This window comes from Eleginops maclovinus, chromosome 21, assembly GCF_036324505.1.
Source record: "Eleginops maclovinus isolate JMC-PN-2008 ecotype Puerto Natales chromosome 21, JC_Emac_rtc_rv5, whole genome shotgun sequence".
Taxonomy (NCBI): Eukaryota; Metazoa; Chordata; class Actinopteri; order Perciformes; family Eleginopidae; genus Eleginops; species Eleginops maclovinus.
In genome coordinates this window covers 7,275,681-7,302,751 of record NC_086369.1, presented here as the reverse complement: position 1 = coordinate 7,302,751, position 27,071 = coordinate 7,275,681, and the positions used below count along the sequence as shown (strand labels likewise).

Below are 27,071 nucleotides of genomic sequence, written 5' to 3'. Positions count from 1 at the left end.
TCACTCAGCAGAGGCTTCAATTTTCTCAAAAATAGGAAGGGCTATGACATTGAGTGGCGGTTCGCACCCAGGGAAGGACTCTCAAAGACTCCTTCCCCTACAATGGCTCCACTTTTTCAGACGAAAGGTTGCTGGACAAATGACCCGGAAGTCCCTCAGTGGCAGCCATGATAAGAGCTGTTGGAATTCTCTAGAGATGATAGGATAGGAGCTCTGAAACTTCCTTTATAACCTCCTTTAGCTTAGGAAACACAGGGCTTTCCTTTAGGAAAGGAAAGGAGAAAATGCTGTCCCACAATGCCTTGCAGCTTGCAACTTTCATTGTGACACAACATTCGGCCGTTCACAGAAACAACCGGTCGTGGAGAGAAATGCGTATCATGAAAGTTACGGTGCTTATTAAGCATTTTAAAACTTATGACATAACTTGCTAAAGTGCTTTGTTTTGAACGTTCAACACTATATTAATCAAAAGAAACAATATGAACATTACTTTTTTACTGAAATGATCAAATAAAGTCAACATTTCTCAGTGTTTGTCAAAGTGTCACTTTCCTTTTTTATTTCCGTACAATTCCAACCTAATGAGGAATGTCTCTCTGTTGTGCACGTTCATAAAGCATAAAACAACACCATTAGAGCACGGCGCAAAGTAGATGTCTTTCAGTAGTCCTGTACAGAGATCTGTAGTCCCCCGGCAGCAGACGCACATTAATAACGTCCGCTGGCAAATCATAAGTACGTCGGATATTGTAAGTGCAGTCGGGGTCTCTTGAAGCCTGGTCGTCTTTTCCTGAGTCCTTTTGAATTCTCCTATCCACTATTCCTTAACCCCTTGACGTTTCACACAGAGGTCAAGGAACAGAGCAAAGGAAGAGACGATAGGAGCAGATTTTTGGACAATTCGACCGTCCACCCAGGTGTTCATTCACTCTACACAGCTGCATATGATCAGCTCATCATGGACTTTCTTTACTAACCAATCACATTCACCACAATCTCCAGCAGCCAAACATCGTGCTCCAGTCCATCTTTAAAATGTTTCTCCTCTCTCCTGTGGTCAGCTGTGATTTCAGGTATTCATGCTGCTGCCATCTACCTCCTGTCATCATGTCCAGTGCCCAGGAGAGCTAATCCAAAGACCTCATAACACCTCCTCTTCTTCCCATCTCCCCATCAAATCCAGATTTTTAACATCACCACCAGTGTCTAGACCCCGGGGGGTTTTCCTATTATACTGTGCAGTTGCCTGGACTACAATAATATTTTATTTTATTTATGAAGGCGCCTTTCAAGGCTCTCAAGGTCGCCGTATAAGGTATATAAAACTAAACAAAACTACAGTGCAAAAACAATACAATATAATGAGTAAAAACAGGATGTGTCATGTGATCAGGGTTGATACGCCAGTGTGAAGAGATATATTTTGAGACGTGATTTGAAAATGGAGAGAGAGACAGTATTCGGATGTTAGGTAGGAGGAGCATTTGGCTTTTGCTTTAATCACCCACATGTAAACTATGAAACATACTCCCAAATTAGAATACACCCCAAAACAGTCTTTATTCATCTAACCTTCCCCTTAGATTTGATGAAATGTTGACTCCCCTTAGGCGATTCTATAAAGGCTATTTTAGGCCGTCTTTAATTTTACAAATAGACAAAAATAAGCAATGACAGGGTTTTTCAAGACTAAGCCTTATATTTTTAGACTTCATATCTCTAAATATACTTACAATATAATGTTAGTTACAGAAATTACAGTACAGTATGTTTGCAATGGTATAAAGCAGTTGAGGTGCCAAGTTAAATGCTCTCCAAAAATATAAAGTATTATTATTTTATACTTAATGTGAATGCTTTAGGAATGTTGATGGAAGAGTTTAACTACTGTCTGGAACAAAAAAGGACAAGGGTGCTTTTACTCATCAGGGAAGGAGAGCTTGCTGCTGTAAGAACAAATGGCACTCGGATTTGAAACGGCAAGCCAAAAGAGGAGAGAACAGCCAGAACAGAGGAGAAGACAGCCACCCACACCTTGTTCCTCACATTGTATTAAAAGGAATTCAAAGATACCATATCTAAAAATAGGAAACCTAGCATTGAAAAAAACATGGGTATTTTCTTTCGCATTTGTTGGATACTTGGAGGATAGGTGGATTTTGATTTATAGCTGAACATGCTGTTGAATAAGACTTTAATTGTGAATTTGTGCTCATAATGTGTGGTAAAATAAGCATACACATGCATTTTCTAAATAGTTACAGCTTGTCTACTCTGATTACATTTAGTTTCAGCTGATTATTTCTGCTTTTTCCTGAAATCTAAGCTGTTCTGTCACACTGATTTTATTGCTTTGGTGACATCCATGTGTCAACACTTTACTCTGACTTCACGTTGGCGTCCCTCTGCTGTGCTTTAGTGTAGGTGTCTTACTGAACCTCCAAATCCCGGCTATAGGAGATTGACAGTCACACCACAGATGGCTTCCCTTCTTTTCCTCATCACTTATGCCTGTGATTTCCTGCCTGAGGTAACAAGTGATCAGTGACTGTCACACAGTGAGCGAGTTCCTGAGTGAAAGCCATTCTGGGATAGGTGATCTAGTTTATCAAAGTCACTGATATAAGCGAACAGCAAGCAGGTAACACTTATACTAACACTTTGAAACACTGACGAACGTGAAGCCTGACATCCTGTAGCATTATTGTCGTATATCCATCGTTTACGTCTACAGTGGCTGTTTTTTTAGAAGAAGTAACATTGATACAGTTTTTGTTAAAGTTTGAGTCCTATATTGTATTAATGCATGTTTGCTAGTTAGCGATCTTCTTCTTCTCTGCCTCGCACAAACAAGTGTTTCTTGGTGCATTGCTACCACCCATATGAATTAAAAAGGGTGAAACCATTGGAAAGACTTTGTGTAAGGCATGGGTGTGCAAACTAAGGCCCGGGGGCCAACTGCGGACCGTTGTCCATTTTCAATCGGCCCTCATCACGTTCAGAAAGTGGGCTTATAAACACATGAATATTACTCTGTATTATCTGTTAAATATATAATGTGATAATACAGAGTGGTATTCATGTGTTAATAAGTCCACTCTCAAATATATTCAGTCTATTAAAGTTGGGAACATTTTCTAACAAATCTTAGTTGATAAGAAATCTATAACTTACATAACAAGCTCGAAATATACCCTTCATATTTCCTCTCATTATAGCAATCTGAGGCTTCAGTTTTTACATTTTTGTTAAAAATGAAACATGATGGAAAGCTGTGATGTAGGTATCAGGTATCAAGCATCATTTACCTACATTTGATTGATTATGCTAACTTATAACTTAACTTACGAGTCGATATACCTCACCTCTAGTGAGGGGCCCCGTCCTTTGTATGTTTTTATGTATGTGGCCCTCAGTGCGAACAGTTTGGACACCCCTGCTGTGTGCATGAGGGTATAAATGGACCTCACTTACTGTACCTTTTTAGGTTATTTATTAGCTGAATGATTTTGATTACTCGTTTTCTCCTCATGCCTGGCGGTTCGTCCCTGTTTTCCCTTGCTGCAATACATTTGAGCAACGCTTTTTAATACCATCCCAAGCTCTCCTTTCCTGATGCCTCATAAAAACATAACCACCCTTGTCATTTATTGTTCCAGAGTGTAATTTGAGGTTGGAGTGCAACAACCATCAAGCATTATATCGCATTTACATAAAAGTGACAGTCTAAAATGTTTGGTTTTTTGCAGACATTAAACTGAGCACTTAACTGCATTATGGATTCTTAGGTGGATAAGACTGTAGCAGAACATCACATTTTATGTTTTCATAAAAAGTAAAGTAAACATATGAAGTCTATCCGATGAAAGTAATTGAAGTCAGTTCCTCAAAACTCAAAGTAATTTTACATCATTGAGGAATCAATCATAACACCATGTTCATGAAGTAGTCCGAATGGCTGCACACCAACTTGCAAAACCAGTGTGGAAGAGGATGGCTCACTCCTACAAAAAAAAACATCTCATCAACGTCTTCAAGTTTCATGACCGATTCCCACCAGTGCAGTCTTTCTGCATGTACACCAGTGCCTCCTTCATACATTTATGAAACCACCTTCTTTATAGCCTTTCCCAGTTTTAAATGGAAGGAGGGAAGCCAGCAACAGGCATTGGCTGACCTGCATGAAGCTATCATCAGTGAATGCAGATCATCCTTGGATATATAACATGTGCTATGTGGGAGGCGTTTCCCATAACACCACTGGAGCAGAGCAAAAACAACCAGCGACATCATTTTATAGGGATTATTACGGCCCGTTTTTGATCAAACCCTGTGTCAAAGGAGTGTTAATCTCCCTTTATGTGATATATTCAGATGCAAGTATGTACAATGTTCCCACGTACAGGGGATTGAGCTCTATGATCTGGCAGCTGATAATTCCCATGTGACGAGATGCAATATAGGTTAGGCATTATTTTTCTGATTACAGCCCATCTGTGAAGGTTATTGTGGGTGAGGAATTCCTATATTGTGATCAAAAGGCATCAACTTCAGCAAAAGGATCCAATTGGTAGATTTTTTCCTCAAGAATCCATCTCACTTGGTTGATTTGTTCCCTATTTTCAAGCAATCCATGAATCTCACTGGGGATGTCTTTCAATTGGTATTGGTTGTCTCTCTACTGCTGATTCCAGACCCCCTTTGCTCATTATTGGTGACCTGTTTTATTGGTTGTGTGACTGCTGGGTCGACTGCTTTTATTGCGCTTCTGGCTGTTAGAGTCAAATCCATATCCATGTTTTCACACACAGGCACATTAACTTCAAATACCTATAACACTTTTTTTATTTTGAAATATTTCCTTTGAAAGACCCTCTGATTAAAAAAAGATTGACCAAATGATTGAGAGATACATGTAAGTTAGTGTCTATTAGTATTGTGGAGGTTTTTCATTTGCATATTCATTTTATTGTGGTTTATTTTAAAGGATGTCTTAAGAGGTGATGATTTTCATGGACTATGTATTTTCTTTAATGCCAAAAAAAAGGAAAACCTGATCATCCTAGCATGAGGAAGACATGGGACATTTACATTTTAGCTATGCTGCACATGCGACCAAAAACCCTTTATTCTAATGTATTTGTTGATCAAACGACCATACCTCTTATCAGGCAACTTGTTTGTGTTACACATACAAAATATAATAACCAAAGAAGACAAGTGTACAGTGGCATTTAAGGCTACATAATATACATGCCATGTACGCTAATGTCACTCGTAATTCTGAGTTATTGTCAACGTGTTAATGCCAATTTGCCCACTGATCTTCCAGTCACCACAGTCCAAGAGCAGTAGGACTTAAGGAGACCTTACAGCCCAGATCTTCCACAATAAACATATCAAACCTGTAATATGAAACTAAATAAATATATTTTCCCTTAAGGGTGCCTTACTTCAATTTCACATTCTTGAAAGTGCATGTAATTAAATGGATCACATTTTTGAAATTCAAGCAATTGGTATGCAGATGGTTAACACCATTAAAAGAAGGTGCTATTTCCACCTTGTCCACGCCATCATCGCTATGACTGATGGTTTAGGATGTTCTATATTGTTCTAATTTCCCTCTTAGCAGAATTGTAGTACAAACTTAACTTTAAAAATGGAAAGACAAAAAAAAGGTGAACGCTTATTTTTAGACAGACCTTTCTTATGTACATTGGTGTAAGGATAGCAACTGCTGCTGTCCTGTAGCCGGTTTCTTGCAATTCTCAAGCCTTTGGGATAGGACAAGCAAGCAAGCTCTTGGATTCTGCTGAATGTAGGTTGGTCAGAAAAAATGCAGGAGGTCTTCAGGTTCCAAATTCCAGCCTCCCCCGTGGCCCCCAGGACCACGCAGGTTGACTGTCAGCTCTGTCACCCACGGTCACGCTTGTCTTCCTCACTCTTCTTCTGGGACGAGACGCCTCTAGCCCACACAGCGTGACGTGACATGCCCCTACATCCAGGAGAGAGTGAGAGAGAGAGAGCAACATGGTGCTTGAACCAACGCGAAACAGAGACACCGATAAACTGGTGACGAAGAGGAGAAATACATCAGACCCCCCTTTTTTGTTTCTTAATAAAAAAACCTTCCTTCAGGGTATTACACTTGGCAAATATGTAAATGACAAACCACCTGCCTCCACAAAAAAATAAAAATAAATGTTAAACTAGAAACATAAAGCTTCAAGGGGAGGCATGACAGAATCCCCTCAAATAACCCCCATATGTTTAGATATGGTGCTTATTTAGATATGGTGCTGATATGGTATTTAAGAATAAAAAAAGACAAAGACACATATCTGTTAGCTAGCTGTTGATTGACACTGTGGATCAAATGTTACCAAACCAAATTCTAACCTGATGGAGAGTTTGCTTTGTTTTTAGAGTGTTAAATAACACCTACAGATGTTTTCTGGACATTGTTGCTTATTATCATAAATATTTAATGTTTTTAATTGAATATATGGGGCCTAGAGTAAGGATATCTTTTAACTATTCAGTCTGTGTCATTTAACACATATTGTACTTGAAACTCCTCCTGTGTCCTTAACTTTTACTTTTACTGTTTTGTATTCTTGATTTTGGTTAACAGTGTGCTCCTAGAAAATAAAGTCAATGTAATAAAGCGTTAAACACTGAAAATAAACTACTCTTGAATGCCAAAGTGAGAACAAATCTCTATCTATTGATAAAGTGCTTAATTTAGATAAATGAGATGACGTCGCCTTCATATGTTTCAGCACCGGACAGCTCCCGCCCTGCTCCACCGACCACTGCACTGTGATTGACAGGAGAAGCAGCCAACTGCGGATCATCTTCTGGAGCCCTATGAGAGGAGAAGGAAGACGGGCTCCTGATGTGTCTCTTCGAGGCTTCGGTAGGCCTACTTAATGCCTGTTGTGGTCGGAAGAGGGCGGAGTGCGTTTATCATCCAAGTGAGAAGCTCCCTGACTCCGTGCCTCGTATAAAAATATATAAATATAACAATAACCAGCCCCCTATACCCCTCCCTTCCTCCTCGTTTTGAATCAGTCTATGTAGTGTGCATGCAGAGGGAGAGCGTCCGCCGCACAGCAAAGCCAAGACAGTCTTGTCTAGAGTGGAGACAGAGAGGAAGAGAGAGAAAGGGAGAGGTGGAGGGGAACAGCTGCAAGCGGATACTCAACATCAACAAGCTGTATGAGGCATCTGTAAAGAAGGAGAAGGGATTTAGCGAAGACAGCGAGGGGGGTTCCTTGCGTTTTCCCCCTTCTTCTGCTTTTTGATTTCAAGATCAGAGGAGTGGAGCTCGCAAGAATATCCTACAAGTGGTGAAGCGATGGTTTAGCGGAGCAATTTGCTGGATTGTTTTTACAGCACGCCCGCCCAACCACTGTAATTCTGATCTTCTGTACATCTGTGGACGCTTTTTCTGGAGGGAGATGGCTGTTTTCAGGCTGTCGTTGCTGCTGCAAGTGGGATTTGTGATCGGATCGAACCATAAATACGCGGAATGGTCAACGCATGGGGAAGATGTGAGAGCACAGGAGGCGGTTTACGGTGCTCAGACGCACCGTCGGCAGCTGGCGCATCTCCGTGCGCCTCAGCCTCCTCCCGGGGAGACGCCGGAGAACCTGGAGGAGCTTCTCCCCAGGGTGGTCACGGCTTTCCTTCACTCGGGAGACTCGACCACCTTAAAGCACGCCAACTGCTCGCGGAGGTACGAGCTCACCTCTCTGCGGGGAAGGTCACAATCCATCCCGCACAAGTCCATGAGCAGCGTGCTGGATACGGTCCTGCACGCCACAAACTTCCTCAACATGATCCTGCAAGCCAACAGGTCCAGGGAGCAGAGTCTCCGGCGAGACATTGAGTGGTACCATGCCTTGGTCAGGAGTATACTGGAAGGAGACGCCAAGATCCACCGGGCTGTGGTCTCTTTTAGCGCAGATTCGTCTGTGGAGGGGCCCTCGGTGCTTCTCCAGGCCACCAGGGCTGGTGGGGAGATAGTCCTCCATGACCTCTCCAGCATGGCACACCACCATCTGCACAACCGCACAGCAGACACAGAGTGGTACCACGGTGTCAAAGACAGAAAGAAGCCCAGTTTCCATAAGAGGGTGCTGAGTCAAGATTTTAAATCACTTGACAATTCTCTAAAAAGGGGAGAAAGTTTTATCCCGGACAAGACACATGTCAAATGGTCTGCGCCCTACCTGGAGTGTGAACATGGGAATTTTGTTCCCCGCTGGGTTTTGACCTTATCGGCAGCTTTCTATGGCCTGAAGCCCAACCTGGCTCCTGAATTCAGGTAGGCACACAGATGAAACCTGACAGTTATGTTGATTAAAATAGAAAAGCTGGTCAACAACAAGCCCTGTTCATAAGCCTTGCATGAATTACTTGTATTATTAAATGTGTAGATGTATGGCAGAAAAACTTATGCCAACCTCAAGGTGAGTTCCGGTGTGTTAAACCACCAACAATCAAACGCTTACCTGCCTCTCTCCTCCTCAAACGTACCGCAGCCTCCCACTGGCCTCCCCCTGTTATACCAGGGGGGTTTCTACTCCCCTCCAGTCTGAGAAGGCGCGGGGATGCTAAAAATAACCCTGAATGTTAGTGGATGTTGCAGTGGTGGAAACCCCTGGCTAAAGGCCCTAATTCATTTTTCAAAAACTCACTAGGCTGCATGCTTTACTACTCAGGAAATGTTCTGTGCCTTTTCTGTAAATCTACGATGAATCACAACCTTTCTGAGATGAGAGAAAGCCAATCAGAAAAAAAGCACATCAGCTGGCTTTTGCAGATTAATAAATGGTGAAATATTTGGCTGTTTTGTACAATCCATGTCCTGAAGCCACCCCTGTCGCAGCCTGCCGGTGTAATGTGCCACGTTTATGCCACCAGCCGTGATATACACTGGAATAATCAAGTGTAAAGGCTTCATTATGAACCTGACCAACATCTTCGTCATAAATATTTAATCCAGATCACGAGGTGTGTGTGTACAGCATATGATGAATCTTTAATTGATACACTTGAGTTGCTCACAGGCAGGCATGGATTGCAAATGAGTCAAAACCTGCAGTGATTAAAACTGTAAGAGGCTATCACCTGGCTTTATCCCACTGTAAAGCCTCTCAGAGCAGCTTCACACACTCAGTGTCAGTCTATACTGAAACAGTTTGATAGGAAAGTAAACTAAACTAATGAACAGTCTGAACTCCCATTTATCTGTAAAGCCAAATTCCTTCATTTTTGATTTGATAGTTAGGGGTTGAAAAGCTTCCCATCCGTTTTGTCCATTTTCTTTTCCCCCTTTCATGGCCTCCTTCATTAGATTGAAGGTGGGACATGCGTGGGCGTTTGATATTGTTTTAGGTCATTTGAGAGTGGTCTGTCCTGCACCACTGAAAGAAACACCCCGCTGTGCAGGAGGGAGCAGGGGAGCATAAATTAGTTTTCCTTATAGGGGGAAAAGTATAGCACTAATACAACATAAGTGTTCAATTTTCATGCTTTATCATCACTCCTAGTAACTTAACTGTAAATTATGGATGCTCATAGATTCTGAGTTGCTTGTAGAACAATTACTGTATAATTATGACCAACGCAATTATTTAATGGAATACATTTTCCATTCCTTATGCTAAGAGAAGCTAAGCTGATATGTGTTGTTTCCTATTTAGTGCTAATAAATAATGTGGGTAAGAATTTTCTCATCTAACTCTCAACAACAAAATGCAAAGTATCTACCCAAATCCAGCCCCGGAAGTGTATTATTTTATAAATAACAAAGCTCTAACTGGCAAAACAACAAAGAAACAGATTTCCCAAAATGTCATAACGCCATTTCTATCTGCCAGATAGATCATGTTTGACATATTTTTGCGGTGCTTTTTGGCAGTTTACTTTATGGAGATTAAAGGAAATGTTGATTGTAGATTGCCAGGCAGTTGTGTTGCCATATCATTAACCAAATGCCTTAAACACCTTGCTAAGATTGTCTCAGTGTATGCTATTACAATGGAGATTTAGCTTACAATATTCAGTCAGTAAGCTTTCATCATAATTTTGTCTCAGTTTGTCTCGTATCAAAGTGGGGGGCGGCTCATCCTGAATCCTCACTGTGCTTCAGCACACAGATAAGAAACACGAGAGGAGGGCATAATATAGCTGCCTCCGACATCAGCTCGCCTCTGCTTTCCCTTCAGATGAATACACAATCAATACAACAATGAATTAATAATGAATGATGTGGAACAACACCACTGCACGGGCCATCTTGATTCCTTTTAAGTCACTTCCTGCCAGGCGTGATGACGTCTCAAGCAGCAAGGTGACTTTCTTAATGCGATTGTTTGATGGAAATAAATCAAAACTTGTTTTGTTTGTGGAACCTGCAGGTGTTTAACATCTAATGCTACGAGTGTGTGGACATGTGTTTGGTATGGATCGACCTTTTGTTTCTATAAAGGTGTAAGAAATGGCACCTCTCACATTTCATCTCTTCCCTTCCTGTCTGTCTCTTCAGTTGCACCAGAGGCACAGGGGAGGCCGCTTACACCACACAGGGAGGACTGGCTGTTTTCAAGCATGCAGTGTGTGTGCGTGTGTGTGCGTGTGTGTGTGTGTGTGTGTGTGTGTGTGTGTGTGTGTGTGTGTGTGTGTGTGTGTGTGTGTGTGTGTGTGTGTGTGTGTGTGTGTGTGTGTGTGTGTGCGCGTGTGCGTGTGCGTGTGTGTGTGTGTGTTTTTCCATTGTTAGAGGTTGAGACTTTTTTCAGCATGATACAAACCATCCTAATTGGTAGATCCCTCTTCAGACTTTAGGAAAAAAAACTTGTAACTACACACGTGCACAAATGCAAAAAGTTGTTTTTAACAAACACACAAAGTGGGAATACACAGGAAAGGAGGTGACGAAGGTGGATTATGTTGAAGGTGAAAGCAGGCTGTACTTCAAAATAACCTTTCACAACACAGACCTTAATTGCTTGAGGCTTGAAGCTCCAGCAACAGCAGTATAATCAGGCGAACTGTAAAGACATCTTTTCAGCATATTTCTCCAACGGCCAAATAGGTTCTATTGCAATTAGATGGTAGGATCATCTTCATTTACGCTTGGCTTATCGCCCTATTTTGCTGTACAGGCAGCTAAAGTCTGGACAGCCTGACTGCTGTGGGACACCCAGCAACACAGAGAGGGAGGCCTCATGCTCACGGAGGAGCCAGCAGCATCTGCTTAGATGGAGACCATCCAGAAACTAATAGGAAGGAAACCCCACAAGTCCCGGGGTTAAACATGATACTATACGGTGGTAAGCTCAAATAAATGAAAGCAGGATGAAAAAAAATGCATCTAAGAGGAAAATGTGTTAGGACTCGGGGCTAAGAGCAGCTATTTCAGAGCAGGAAGCTTTCTTAACTGAAAAAGAAGTAAGAAATCACAAGTGCAGCTGAAATGAGTCTAACCTTGTCAATATTCTGCTGTGTGCACCTTTAAGCAAGCAAGGGTTAAATATCCCTGAGGTTGTCCTTCGCCCACTTCTGACGTCACTGGGACTCCGCTGCTCACTAAAGCAACGAGTCAATACGATGCCTTCAGCCAGTAAATGTCACGTTACAGAAAATCCAACTACCATCTTCCTGGCTTGCTATAAAGAGATATTCTATTCCTACTAATACTGCTAATGAGGGGAGTAATCTCAGTGATATTGATACTATTATGGTGATGTAATTTGGTTGCCTCTCAAAGGATTATAACTCTGTAATATCATTACTGTAGGTTTATCCTTTATAATCTGGGGAATAGATTATAGTAGAGGCCTCAGAAGGGACAACAGAACGCTGTGTTGGGTCAAGAAAAGTTGGAAAAGATTTGGAAAAAGGAATTAAGCTGCTTTTAGGGCTTTTCATTTCCTTACTTTTTCTTTAAGTTGTCATAGGGTGTCCGCAAAATACAGGAAATACGCTGTACCTCAAGGTTTCATGATGCATAATTGTTTCACTTGCAGATGTTTCATAATTAATAGCACTTGGGGGAAAAAGAGGAGTAAATCTTATCTGGTACATAACCTTTTGGCATGCTTTTAATAACTGCATTTTTGTTCATAATATATTGCCTTGTTCTAATGTGTCTTGATGCTGACATTATCATGTTTAGTTTGAAGGGAAAATATAGAATAGCAGAGTTAAAGTTGGAAATACCAATGACAAAGTGTTGGTTAGTAGAAGCCATGCCTGATTGTCATATCCCCATTACTTGTCAAACAACTATTCAGACTTATCAATCATTTTACACTCTCCCCCAACTGTCAGGTTTCTTTTGTCAGTTGCTCAAATTACTGACAATCTTCCGACTTGATGTTTGGTCTTCAGAGGAATGCTTTTAATGACAAGTGTGTCAAGAGTCCAGAAGTGCCAGCTCTGAAAAAAAAAAGAAAACACGTCTTTATTTGCTTTCTTCGACAGCCTCTACGCCACAGGCATCGTGTCTTTTTTTGATTACCAGCGACAGAACTCAATAAAATGACCCAGGTCGCACTGAAACGCTGGTAGACCAGCAGCATCCTGCCCAGCAGCTACACTCACATTAGCTTCTGCTCGTCCTGTCAGCCTAATGTATTTCCATCACACAAGAGACATTTTCTTTCGGAAGACTGCTCGGTTCATGCATTGTGATTGTTCCATGACATAATGCACAAACTGTGCCTTTCTTAAAGGACAGCAATGTATTCTTGTCAAGACACTGGGGCAGGAGAAATGTGCATGCAAGTTCATCTGGGCGTGCAAGGCTTCTGGCTACATGCTAAGGGATGTTTAAGCTTATGCCATTCTTCCATGTTCTCTTTTCCTTTATGTTATGTTTGGTTTCTCTGCCCACAGTCAGTGTTACTGTGAGAGCTTATTATTCTTGCTTCAGAATAGAAATCTTGTATAGAGCTATAAATAAATAAAAATAATCCTACAGTTTACACATGAAAAATTGCTCATATAAGCGGAAGTCTTAACATAGCTTTGCAGAGGATTTTGTATTATGTATGTCCCTACATTGTCATAAATTTGAATACTGTCATGGCTCTGGTATAAAAGTCTTGCAAAAGCCTCTGTTCATGAGTAAAAATGTTCAAACTTAAATCTAACTTCATTTGAAACACCTATAGAGTCATATTATTTGATAGAATTTGGAGTTTGCCTTATTATATGGATGAAAAAAGACCAGTGGCATTCTTGATGATCTTCTTGCAAGCTATCAAACATCATTTCTTTTGACGGTGGCAGCAGCTAGCAGCCTTAGCTAGAGTTGCGCCTTTTTGCTAAGCTAAAACCTCTTCATCCAGTTCTTCTCTTACCAGCAGCCTTCTTTCAAATCCCTGGTAAGACAACAAGCATACATGCAGATTTCAGAACTGAATTAAAAACCCTTTTATTTTATTTATGTGCCATTATTTTATTGAATAGGGAGTTTGCCTTATTATACAGAGGGAAAAAAAGACCAGTGGCAATCTTAATGATCTCCTTGCAAGCTATCAAACATCAAAGGCTAGTTTGACTTTCGCTTAGCCACGGGTACTTTTCTGACAACGAAGTTACAGGGTTCACAAACCTTATAAAAACGGGTGAGTCCTTACATTTAAAACAGTGGCTAACTATCAGCTAAGAAGACAAAGCATTTAAAAGAGACACTAAAACAACTGGAGACTCTACATATTCTCTTACGGTGGTGGCAGCAGCTAGCAGCCTCAGCTTAAATGTAGCCTTTTTGCTAAGCTAATACATCTTCGTCCAGTTTCTGCTCTTACCAGCAGCCCTCTTTCAAATCCAAGAAGCATACATGCCGATCTTTGAATACGTCAATGCATAGGACTTTTATAGTAGTACAACATGGAAATGTATGTTGATTTAATAAAAGCAAAATAAGGTACAATAAAAAGTCAATGTGAATTTTGAATCAAGTCATTTATAAAGTACTCACATTGCAGTCTCCAATTAGAGAGTAAATAATAGCTGTCAATAGAATAGATTTTAATGCAATTCATGTTCTGGTATAGTTCTTTATCCATTCAATATACCACGTTTCTTTGCCTGTAATCCTGTCAATACGTCTTGTACCTTTTCTTTACTACAGATTCCACTATAGCAGCCTGCTCTGTACAGAGCTAATACACGGGCAAATCAATCTCAGAGACCATTTTCTGCGGCTGAATAGAGACATACAGCTCAAAGCGTATTGGCCTAACATTCAGTATTCATTCATGAATTCATCAAAGACTGACGAAGAGGGCATATGGATGCCTTCATTGCAGGAATGTTTTGGGGGAAATCCTTTTGAAGTCTATAAACCATTAACTATTTAAAGCTACAGTCGTCTTCATAATGCTGGGGCTACCATTAGCACAGTCTGTAAGAAAGACTAGAGCATTGCTGGTGGGATGCCCCTCTCCAAACTGGCCTGGCCTTTAGACCCACTAACAATGGCGGATGAAAGGAGAGAGCGCTCTGTTTCCTGGGGCACCACTCTCTCCTGCTTTCTGTCCTAACATGCTTTCTGTCCTAATCCCGTCTTTATAGGGCCTTGTTGGCAACCATGATGCTTCTGCTTCACATTCCCCATTGTCCCTCTCATATTACTACCCAGTCTTTGCATTTTAAGTTCTCTGAGCTATTTTATACGCCATCTGTTCACTCTAGCTGGAATTTTTTTGAAGCACAAAAAAAGGAGGCAGCAAAGGAAATAAAGAGGCAATTTTAGTTTGGTGAATACTAATGCTTGAGCTGCCAATGATTCATTTTTGATCAATTCATGTGCTTGTGCTGTATGTGATTTAGGACACTCTTCCGAATTGAAACGGAGGTAATTTCTCGGGAAAAAAAAACAGTGCAGTGGGAAAAAGTGAGGTCAGTTTGCCCCAAGGCAGGAGCAGCAGTTATTAATAACAGAAGTTCAGGCATCGAGGCTGCACTCATATGGGGTCCATTGGGAGCTGGTTACAGTAAACCAGCTCTATACACCTGGAGAACATGCCACAACAGCAGTATCCGTGTGTGTGTGAGTTCTGTGTGCGTGTTAGTACGTATGCCTACGAAATTGGAAGCTAGATGGACAGAGAGCATATTCATGTCAATGATTGTTTGTTATATCATGGTTTAAATATTATAATGTATTGAAATAGTTTGATGTTGTCAATATTTTAAATGAATTAGGGTTTTTTTTTTTACGAAGAAAGACGTCCTGCTGTAGAATAAAGAAAGCATATCTCCGACTGAATGAACAATAATTATTTAACCTTTAAAACAATTTAAATGTGGTGTGTTAGAGGGCAGCATAACAATACCAAACGTATTATTTCTCTTATAGCATCACCATTAACTACCAAGTTAGTTTATAGTCAGATTTACGTTATTCTTTTCAACAGTAAACATTAGCTGGTAATGGAGCACACAAACTTTCCCAGGTTGACGTAAAGCATTTGAATTGAAACCATATTCAAGCTGTAATGCACTTTTGACACCAGACAGCTAATCAGTTACAAGAGTTTTCCACTTTATCACAAATAAATAAGACTGTTCAACATCAGGTTTAGTGCCATTAGATGAAGCAAAGATCACCATGGATCTCTATCTGGTATTTTTTCAGTGCTTTCTTTCCTCTCGTCTTTAATTACCAAAAATGTTGTACTCTTTCCTCCCAAAAGTGATAAAGCATTTGTTTGCAACGTCTTCTGCCACATTCTGTGGTGTGCGATGTGAAGCTAACTTACCACAAGATGATGGTTTGACTAAGGCGCCACTATGGAAACCGAAACTGAGAAGTCGATTGGACAAGGTGTTAACATCCCTCGTTGTCCCAGCTAATAACAGCATTGTCTTTTTGTTCTGATGAGATATAGTCGTGGCATTTATATTTGCCAACTGGAATCAGGGACATTATAATACATTCTTAACACTTTGAACACTTATGGGTCCAACTTTTTCTCATTATTATTAACATTATTATTATGTAAGTTGCAGATCTACTCAGTAATATGAATAAAACCAGAAGGATTTTTTTATTCCCAAAGAGAACCCTTTACAGCTACTGCTCAGTACATTTCTAAATTATGCCTTCCCCTCTTCTTCATTCATAATATCCTGCTGAGACCACTAAGGACTATTTATGTGCTCATATTATAAATCATAGCATTCTAATAGAAGCCTTAAAAGCCAATATCAGGGACACTTACACTAGGATTAATCAATGGTTTAACAGAGGTGAAATTTCTCCTGACTATAACTCAGGCTAGAAAATGACTCTTTAAGTTATTGGTGGCTGTACACTGCTTTTATCCTTACATTATCTGTTCGTCCTCTACGAAAATACATCCTATTTGCATGTTAATACTCAAACAAGCATCACGGCAGTTAAAGGTTATTACAAAGTTATTAAATAAATGAGTGTCCGTCACGTAGCTCCAGGTTTTGCCAGATTAAACAGAATTCATGTGTGTGAAATCCCTTTTTTTATTGGTGTCTTGTACTTCATGGCACTTGCTCTTCTAAGCTATAACTCTCAAGCATGTGTTCCACAGTTTAAAGGCAGTATGGATTTTCCTCACTTTGTAGCACTCCATTTTTACAGGTGCCAAGAGGGAAAGCCTGTACGTGGGCTGGGGTTGCCAAGAGACAGTTCAAGGCTTCTTGTTGAACTGCACATGAGTTGTGTAATATTAAAAACACAGAATGAAACAGGAATCCTATGGAAAGTTGCTTGTTGCATACTGTACTGGGCTTTTGGTTTGTCCTGTGTGCTGCAGCTGTCAGATAGAATAGACATATGCCCAGCAAGTGTAAAGACGGTCAGAATCAGAGGGACTGACCTTCAGAATCAGAGACGCTGACCTTCTCTTCATAGAGCTTTAGGCAGCTAAGTAAGTGTAAATCCTTAGCAGCCCTGTTAGAAGTTCGTGCCTGGCTCAGCTGGCTGAAATGGAGCAAAGACTCCAGGCTTTCAGAGTTTTTGGTCGTCGGGGGTTTATCGTCTGCCTGTCATGCTGAGTTTTAGCTGAGCAGGAAGGGAGGAGATTATAGACTCTTTTTTTCTGTTTCCCCAAAGTGTGTATTACTGTTTTATAGTTACTCAATAATACATATTATTTTCTGAAATAAGCGTGTTTTGACATTTTTGAATCAATCATTTATTGTATAATTGTGGACATGACAAGTTCAGGAAAGCAGTATTCCAGGTCCTATTTCTCCACATGTCCATACTCTAGGGTGCAATGTAAACAGAAAGTGCCATGTTGATGAAGCATTTGTTGGCTAAAATGTATATTAATTAAAACGTTGCTTTTTTAATGTGCCAAAGAAGCTTAATACCCATACAGACTGGATTTCTTTGATCCTTGAAAACTTGGAATGAGTCTTTTTTGCTTTAAATTCCAGGCAAGTTTGTGGATTTGTAAAAACAATGTGTGTTTCATGTCTTTGTCCTCCTATTTCTCACCTTACTCTTCCTTTATTTAACTCTGGTTTAATCATACTCTGCATTTCTTACAGTAACGCATCACCATGGCAAATAAATCAACTGTCCACCCTTTTTAGCTGCAACCAGTAGCTCTATAGCTCACTCGTTCGGTCAGTCGATCCACAGAAATATACTACTTCCATCAACAGCAGCAGTACGAGAACACTGCAGCACCAATGAAAGTGCTCATGTGCCAATGATATGCCTGATTTAGATCTGCCTTTTTTTTCTCTACATCATTATTGACATCCAATTGTTTATTTGTCACCATTCATCCCATTTATTCTAACAGTCTTTTGTCTAAACTTCCAGAGGGTACAACCTGTAAAACAGCAGTATCCATCATTTGCATCGACATTCTTAATACTACAAGTGCCGGGTTAACGGTGTCCTCCTTGTCTTGCAGGGGCGTGGTGAGAGTGGACATTAATCTGCAGGATGTTGACATCGACCAGTGCTCCACTGACGGCTGGTTTGCTGGAAGCCATCGATGCAACCTGACCACTATGGAGGTGAGTGCCGAACATGTGGATTAGACAGAAGATTGATCTGGAAACCTGAAATGTAACGAACACGCCTTCAGTCACTGAACGGAAAAGCACTAAATCTGTACTTCTGCTGGTGAATGGATGGGAATCTGATCCTTCTTTAATGACACCGCTACACATAGAAAATTCATAGAAATGTCTTTTTAAAACCTCCAATAAAACAACATGTGTTTATGGGGTGTTAGTTGGAGTCGTTTCCATAGCAGATCAATGCTTGATCAGTGACAGGTACAGTTAGCATTTATACTAGCATTTACTGGGAAGAAAACAGTCATTTTCTTATTTATTTGTCCAAGTCACACCTGAAGCCATGTTAAATGCACCTGCACCAAGTTATTACGGCTATCTAGGTTATGTTGTCATAAATCACGATGCATCTGTCAGTCAAGTCTGAATGCATAGGTTTGCGTGACAGATGGGCTGTAACATTTTTTTTACGAAACTAACAGAGATAAAGTATAATGCCTTGGATCCAAATATGAAGGATTCATTTACAGGGTCAAGAGATATATTTCATTTAAAATGTAAGAGACGATGGAGATAGAGAGTGGGAAATGTGCTCAGGCTTGGCAGAGGAGGAAATAGCCCTGGCAATTTTTAAACTAATGAAAAATAGCCTGTCTCAAGGCCATGGAACATGTAGCTCTCGGACAAGATGATAAAATTCTCAGCGCTCGGCTATTTTTGAGAGGATGTCAAATATCCACGTCCTTCGATTCAAATTGGAGAGCTATCATTTCTATTATTTTTATCAATGCTTGCTTGAATCAATAGTAACTTATTGGCAACTAACACAAGGAGTCAAAAAGAGTTTTGCTTTTACGGATGTATGTTTTTGACAGCTAGAAAGTAGTTCGTACATATCACTTTTTAAGTTAACTGATCAAATACTCTCTTTTCTTAAGCTTGGTACAGTACAACAAAACTGTATTCATTTTTCCCATGCAATTAAGTCAGATTTTTGAGAATTTATTTCAATTATAGCGTTGAATTCGCTTTTGGTTCTTCGTGAATGTTCCATCAACAAGGCATTTTCATTAAAAGAACTTATGCTCACTATATATTTTATTTTACTGTACACCACAGAGATGATTGAATATATTATTAAATTAGTATAAATATCTTACAGCAGCCTAACAAACCATGTTATATGCAAATAGAGAACATGCTTTTTGTTTTAATCACCCATTATAAAAACATTTCTTTGTAACCTTTCATTCAGTGAGTACTGCTGTCCGGCTAGCAGCTCTCCTCCTGGTCGATACGTCTTACCTGCCGATTCAGTCTTTCGTTAAGAGCAATAGATTCTGAAGAGGTGCTGTAGATCAGGCTCCTTCATAATGCATGTGATGTAATGGATTGCAGTGAGCCTCTTTGAATAATTAATCACTCTCTTTGTCTGAGTACTTCCACCTTTCTGTGGACAGTCAATGCCAGAGAAATTTGACATAGTGAACGTGTGTGTGGCTGTGCATGCGTGTGTGTGTGTGTGTGTGTGTGTGTGTGTGTGTGTGTGTGTGTGTGCGTGTGCGTGCGTGCGTGTTTGTGTGTGTAGGGTGGCTACCGGGAGAGAAATACGTTGTTACTGGTATAGATTTTAGATGGGTTTTCAAAATAATGATCTCTGTGTGCTTACAGGGCAACAGTGTGTCAGGAGGATGCTTACTTCCAGCTGAGTGATGAAAGCTGGTGTGGTCATGGCATGTTGCAGGATGTGTTGCACGGCAGCTTTATCATACAGAAGTGATCATTAATGTCATATCTGCTCGATAAACAACATAAATAGGGAACGATATAGATGTAGGAATGGATACATATGGGGTTGAATTTAACAGCAGCAGCGATTTAACCACGTCGTTATCTCTTGTGAATGTGGATTGCATTTCATAACACATAAATAAGGCAAGATACTCACAAATTATAGCAAGCCATCTTCCTGGTTCTGAAGTGCGCAACCAGGTAAATCAGAGGTGACGTGGGAGGCGGATGTCTTTCCAGCTATGAATAGAAAGCACGCCTGCAGCGGTGTAATCAAGTCTTGTTGGGCTGTGTGTGTGTGGTAATGTAATGAAAACAGCTTTGGGAGGGATGCCCCGCATTTGCAACCAGGGATTCATTTTCAGTTATTGCTGTATTTATTCCTCATGCAGGTGTTCCCTCTGCATGTGCAGCATTTGTTGTTTAATGGGTTTCTTTGGGGCTATTGATCCACTTTAGGAAGATATGTTTTATTGGAATCTAAAGCATTGGGTTTAGTTGGTGCAGAGCAGTTTATACTCTTAAGTGTTTCATTGACATTCACATTTTCATTCCACCTTCGGATGTTCTTTATAACAGCCTTTGCAGCACACTCTACTCCCACTTGCATGTAGACACCACATTCACTCTTGCATGCACAACACAACAGGATTTATCCTACATCTATGAATTTCCTCTCTTCACACATCTACTGTTGTTATTTCTTTTCTTAGCTGCGTTTAAAGTGCCACCATTCCAGCAATTGATTTTGACAAAATGCAGTCCTTCCAGCCAGCAAGCCAGACAGCCGGCTCCCTGGCCTCTCCTCACTTCCTGCCTCTCAAGCTGCTGTTTGCCCAGCCAAGCATGCAGGCAGCCCAAACTCAGATGGAGGCAAATGCTATGGATGAATGATTCACCAGGCAAGCGGAGGAAAGCAAAACAAAATGAGGCTTGGATGGTTGACGAGGAAAATGCGATAACCCAACAGTGTCACAAAGCTATGAGTATCCGAAGGCGTTGTTTTTTAAAAATCCAACACATGTTAATAGTGTTCCTCAATTTTGTCCTTGTTTTCCCCAATGAGGTTAGCGTTGAGCTCAGCTAAAAAAATGTTGACCCAAATCATATCATGTTAAAGTAGTACCATGATTTGTATGTGTTTATGGTTACAGACAAACTGACAGACAGATATGTCTTCAAGAAAAAGCGTGGTGATATGAATTGCAGAAAGGATACAGTATAACATTTCCAGATTGTTTTTGGAAAAAGACACCGTCGTAATATAGGAATGTGCAAGCAACACAATAAAATACACCAGAATATGCCATTACTGCTGTTTCCGACCTAATAAATAGCAAACAATGTTGCTATAAAGTCTAAAGTCACAGCATATATTATGTCAAGAGCAAATGTATTTTCTCTGATAAACTATTCAGTACAACTTTGACTCGTACCAATCATGGTAGAGCTAAATGAGTTGTTACATAGCCAAGCAGGAAGTCCAAAGATTATCAACTACATCTCGACTTCATATCCTGTTGGAAAGGTGTAGACGTGTTTTAGGCTGACATTTTCCTACCTCTTATGTTTCATTAATGGAACTTCAATTAATGTGTTTCACCGTTATTCAAAAGCCTAGGACTTTGACGCCCTGGGGGCAGGATAGGGATGTGGATGATAATGAATGTTATAATCAATTAGCTTATTGCTCAGAACAAATGGTAGGGCCCTGGGGGACCGAGCTATTTTATAGGCAGTTACACATAACCTGAAAGATAACTCCAACCCGCATGACAAAGACTCTGACTTTGCTGTTTTTAGGTTATTTTCAAACTCCGAATGAAATTAAAACATCTACACACAGGAAACATGGATTCTTGTTGATATTGAATCATCACATACATATAGTAAACAGGATTGTCATCCTACCTCGTTTCAGCCATGGTTGGATAAAGCTCTAATGATGTTCATTGCAATGAACCCTGAAATATCTAAACCTCTATTTGATGGATTTCTATGACACTTTGTGCAGGCACTTATGGTTCCCAGAGGATGAGTCATAAGGACTTTTGAGATCCATATACTTTCCCTGTAGCGCCCCCATGAGATTTACATGTCTACAGTGAAAATATTTGGTATACGTATTTATTCTCCCTTTGAAATGAAATATAACATCATCAGTTCACCATTGCAGAACTGGTGCTCAAGTATCTTGGTTGACCAAATACTGGCTCAGTTTTAGCAGTGCTCTCTACACTGGTGGGCATTGTAAACACCTGCTTACTTTTATCAAATTTTCAGTAATTGATGTCCTTTTCTTCATTTGGATCTTTGTATTCTGCCTTTTTTCTAGTCCACATATACACCTTAATGAGGAGATGTTGAAAAGCAAATTCGGTTTCAAAAATGCATCTGTTCATTTATCCGGTCTTAAAATGCATCGTAGAAGAACAATAAGTTACACACAAAATAAGTACCAAACACCGTGTAGTAGGGGACATGTGATGTTGCTGATTTGAATACTCGAAAGTATGTGTGGTTTATTTTTGCCCTGTTGTGGTGATGTATCTGATGTTGAAAAGCTGAAGTGGATATTCCAGCTCTGTCTGTTGAATCACTGTTCCATCTTGACCTTGGTTCACAAGGTTGTCCTGGCTCAGCCGGCTATCTTCTCAATCACACGCTGATTTCTCCGCTGTGTACCTTGCTGAATTAATAACGCCATCAGTGTTAAACAACTGCAGAAACCCTCATCTCTCTTGCTCCTGTTTTTGCCAACAGAAATTGTGCGCACAACACGCACTTGTTGTCCTCACTTGTAAGGACATTATAATGATTATCCTAGCTCTAACTGCAACCAATCCGTAGTAAACTTTTTCCCTAACCTAAGCTTGATTTCTTTTAGGACTGTCTTGTGACCTACAAGCAGAGACTTTTGTTTCTGTGATTTACATCTCATTGTATCTTGTCTTGCAATCTTTCCTGGCAGCTGCCTTTAACATACAAAGATAAGACGAAGGGCATGTTCTGTATTGGATACTATTATATGAAGTCCTTTATCTATAAAGCATTGGAACGAGTATACAAGGACATACTTTCCCAGGATTCTGTCATTTTGATTGGGTTCGCCTGAGGACATGGCAGGTTTAATTAATGGGATGCATTTGGAAACACTTTAAAAATGGAATACCAACTGGAATTCATTAATCACTGTGTGTCACAAAAAATATTGATTAAGCCATCAGAGATGATGCCTCATGTGCATGCAAAGGTTTAAGGCCTCATTCAGTATAATAATGAGGTGGTGGTTGCTGCTAGAACAAAGTAACTACATCTCTTGTATAAGTGTCTTTGAAAGTAATTGAAAAACAACATGTTATTTCCCATAACCCTAACCCTAACCCTAAACCCTAAACCCTGAACATATGCTTACAAAAAAGGAGAATCGGCTATATTCCCTGATGAATAATAATCAATACCAGGAATTGATCCATTCAAGATTCAAGATTCAAGAAGCTTTATTTATCCCGAGGGAAATTGAGGTGCAACAGTTCAATACAAAGAAGGAAGGAGAAATATACACTCAATATAACTAAACTACTAAATATACACTAAATATACATCAAATGTTACTAAATATAAACTAAAATAACTAAGTATAAATAACTAAGTATAAACTAAGTATAACTAAATATAAACTAAATGTATCAACAATAAGAGCAGCTTTGCAAATATGAAATAGTGAAATAGTTACAGTAACTACGTAGGTACAACAATACGTATAGTGCAAATGGCAGTACAGTAATAAGATAACTAATAAAACTAAGCTGAATACTAAATACTAAATACTAAATACTAATACTAAATAAAGTGACATGTGAATAAAGTGACATGTGAAAGTGAAAGTAAAGTGAAATGACAGCATTGCGATGAAATAAAGTGTCACTGAGTCTCCAATGTTCCTCTAACGACCTGAGGTGGATGAGTTAAAGAGTCTGACCCAGCAATCAACCTGTTTTTATCATGTTTTAAAAACCAAATTCCTAACATAATACATTACATCCAAAAAGAATGTTCTTCACTGGGACTTGTTTGCTCTTTGGACATGCTTTATGTTTCAAACTTCCAAACCCCCTTTGAGAATGTTAGACACATTACATCTGCTTGTTTCTCTGTCCATGTGTTCCCTTTGCACTCGATAAAAGAGGGTTACCCCCTCAAGGGCTCACAGCAGCGAATTGAAAGATTTTTTAAAAAAAGCTTTTACTTTGGGAATTCCGCTGCTTTTAGAAACACGGAATCGTAGTGGGGCAGGGAGTCCCACAAGGGACCTGTCTAAACAGTAGTTTCATCACGGCCCCTTTGAACCTGCTGATCTGGTTTTAGCAATTTGGGAGGAGAAAAAAGGGCACAAAGCATCATAACTAACTCCGTGCCTTGCTATCTGCCTATTAGAGTATGTTCAGGAGCCTATAAATAGGGTAATTGCTAATTATCTACACTGATCTCACCAAAGCTGTGATTATGCTCCAGAGTTGATAAGGGGGCTTGATAGGAAGGAAATAAAATACTGCTGCGCACCAGCAGATTTTAATTCACTCTTAAATGTTTTTGCAAATCCTTTTGTGCTGGATTAATTTTGCTGTATTGTAGAAAAGTAGAGACAACCACATTAAGTTGTAGATAAGACCAGGAAAGAAAATACTGCAATAAATGTCTTCTTCCATTGTGGATTTAAAAGTTTAAGGATGAATAGCGATGAAGATCTGTCAGCAGCTCAGCAGATGGATTGAATGTTACATCTTAAGTTTTCAAGATTGAAGGAAGAATAACATGTTTTAAATCCAATGGCCTGTCCTGGCAACATAGTCTGGGTCAGAATAGTTATACTTATTAGCTATATTCTCTGTAAAATTTCCCAGATTTCTTCATTCCATATCCAAAAACCTTTCCAGGATTCCGTTTGTGATTGCTATCTTGTCCTACAAGGGTTTTTTTTGGGTTACCAAAAGATAAAACCACTACTTTCTAGATCCAAATCCCTCATTGGATAGTAGTATGATTCTCTGTGTGCAGCAGTATTGTCTCCTCAGCATTATTTGAGATAAAAATATCAAGGTTGAGGACCGTTGGCCATAACACAGTGGGACGAGAGATCACAGGACACTTGTAGTTTTAACTCTGGCCCCCTGGCCCCCGGCAGTTGCAGCCCTTCCTTAACCACTGTCCCACTAATTGGCTCAGTGGATAATGCTGGAACTCTGAATTTACATGGAAACACTTTGAAGACTTGGGTATACCCGCCTCCGGGCTCAGTCGCACATTCACTGTGCCAAGCCTCAGCAGCACATCGTACACCGAGGCAGAAAGCAAACACTCAGTCTGGGGAGGACTCGGAAAAAGTGGGATGTAGAGGTAACATTTGTCTATGGACCCATGAGATTGGATGTGAAATGAGTACAGCCTTATGCCTACAAAGGATAGAAATAGACTGCGAAACAGTGGGGGATACAGACACAAAGATAGGAGGTGATGGTAGCATAATTTGCACAGACAAAAGAAAACCTGGCTGTTGCTTTAACCCTCCTGTCGTGTTCGTATCTCCCCCCCTTACTTTGGTATACCGGGTCAAATTTGAACTGCTCTTACATTAACATTAAAAAAACGTAATCATCACATTTATTACACCCTTTGAAGCTGTGAAAAATGTCTCAGACTACTGGTTTATATGGATAAGTGCTTTAAAAAGAATTAATAAACACTTGAAATGTCTTCCAAAATCAACATTTTGCCGATTTTTTGAGTGTGTACTATCTGATGTACAGTATGCACACAATCTAGGGTTACCAATTCATTTCCTATGGCAGTCATTTTTGACCAAGTTGACTAAACCACTTAAAATTCAATGGAAGTGCTGATCAGTATTTTTATTTGTACACTGTAGAGGCTTTCAAAAGGCCTAGAAACTATCAAATATAAAACACAATATTTATGATTGATAAAAGTAGTAAATTGGTCAGATTTGACCCGAACCCAACAGGAGGATGGTGTGTTTTGTATTTATCATAATGTGTTCCAATACCATGAAAATATGAAAACAAAAATGTTGGTTGATCGAAAAAAATCTTTAAAAATAGAAAGAAGTAATAGTCACAAAAGCCTCAACATAACTACATAATTTTTTCAACTTTAGTTGATGTCAGAGAAAGCTGTTTATATATCCCTAACCCAGCACCTCACTGATACCACAAATAAAGGTGACTCTTGAGAGATAAACAATATAACAAATTATTACATGGCTTAGTTGAATACTCGATTCTGATTGGTCAATTCAGAACATGTGACTTGTTGTTAATCCAGTAGTACAGACCGCTGTCAATGATTAATTGACCATTGTTAGGAGGATCAAGAAAGAGAAAGGAAAAGAGGTTAAAATACGGAGCGCTGGACGACAGATACATCACCAGAAGAAGACAGACAGGAAGTAAACACTAACAGGAACAAAGTATGGGTTCTGCAATGTTAAAGGACTTGTTAGTGGATCAGAAACTGTAAACTGACTTGACCAGTTACAGAAAGCCTCGATCAGTGCTGCCGTAAAGTTGTTGTTGTCGCAGTTCCAGCCGTTGGTGCGCCAAGGAACAGCGGATGAAATACAATCATTTTTGAGTCAATAAAATAATTTCAATAAGTATTGAGAGTCGTTAGTTTGTTTAGTATCTGGCCGTGTAATAAGCGGGATAATGTGCACCCTTCATGCTGATCAAGATCCCTCCGCTTTGTGTCAGGCTCCCTGATCAATCTGTTTGGTGTTCTTTTCCCACTAATGACCGCCTCGCTGCACCTTATCCCTTACTTAATATCTTGTCCACATGAAGTTTTGGACAATCATTTATCTTATCTGGGTCCATGCAAGAGTAAGCAAGTGGTTTTCCTTTGCTACATCCTCTGGTCCCCCTGAGAGATTCTAAAGGTGTTCCCTTACCAGTAAGCATATAGAATCCCTCAGAGTGCTCTCGGTCTGCCACGGGGTCTCCTCTCAGCTGGACCTGTTGAGGAATACCTCCACAGGGAGGCTTCCAAATTGATTAGAGGCTGTTCCTATCTTGGATTTGTCCAAGCTACATGCTGATGTGAAAGCTACTAATCATCTCTCTAAAGGTTGAGTCCAGAAATATGTTAAGCCAACTCTTTTTGGCTGCAATCAAATTATTTGAATCGCTACCCAAACATCATAACGATTGTCCCAT

At 40.0% G+C, this 27,071-nt stretch overlaps 1 protein-coding gene and 1 pseudogene across 1 annotated transcript in view; both read left to right on the top strand.

The window, feature by feature from the left end:
* Positions 1-3,937: 3,937 nt before the first annotated feature.
* Positions 3,938-7,362, top strand: LOC134858134 (patched domain-containing protein 3-like; annotated as a pseudogene).
* Positions 7,161-27,071, top strand: part of gpr158a (G protein-coupled receptor 158a) — a 60,477-nt gene continuing 40,566 nt past the window's right edge. The window contains 2 exon segments of the mRNA XM_063912290.1: positions 7,161-8,338; positions 17,940-18,045. Coding sequence (XP_063768360.1) covers positions 7,470-8,338; positions 17,940-18,045 — 975 coding nt within the window. The 5' untranslated portion in view covers positions 7,161-7,469.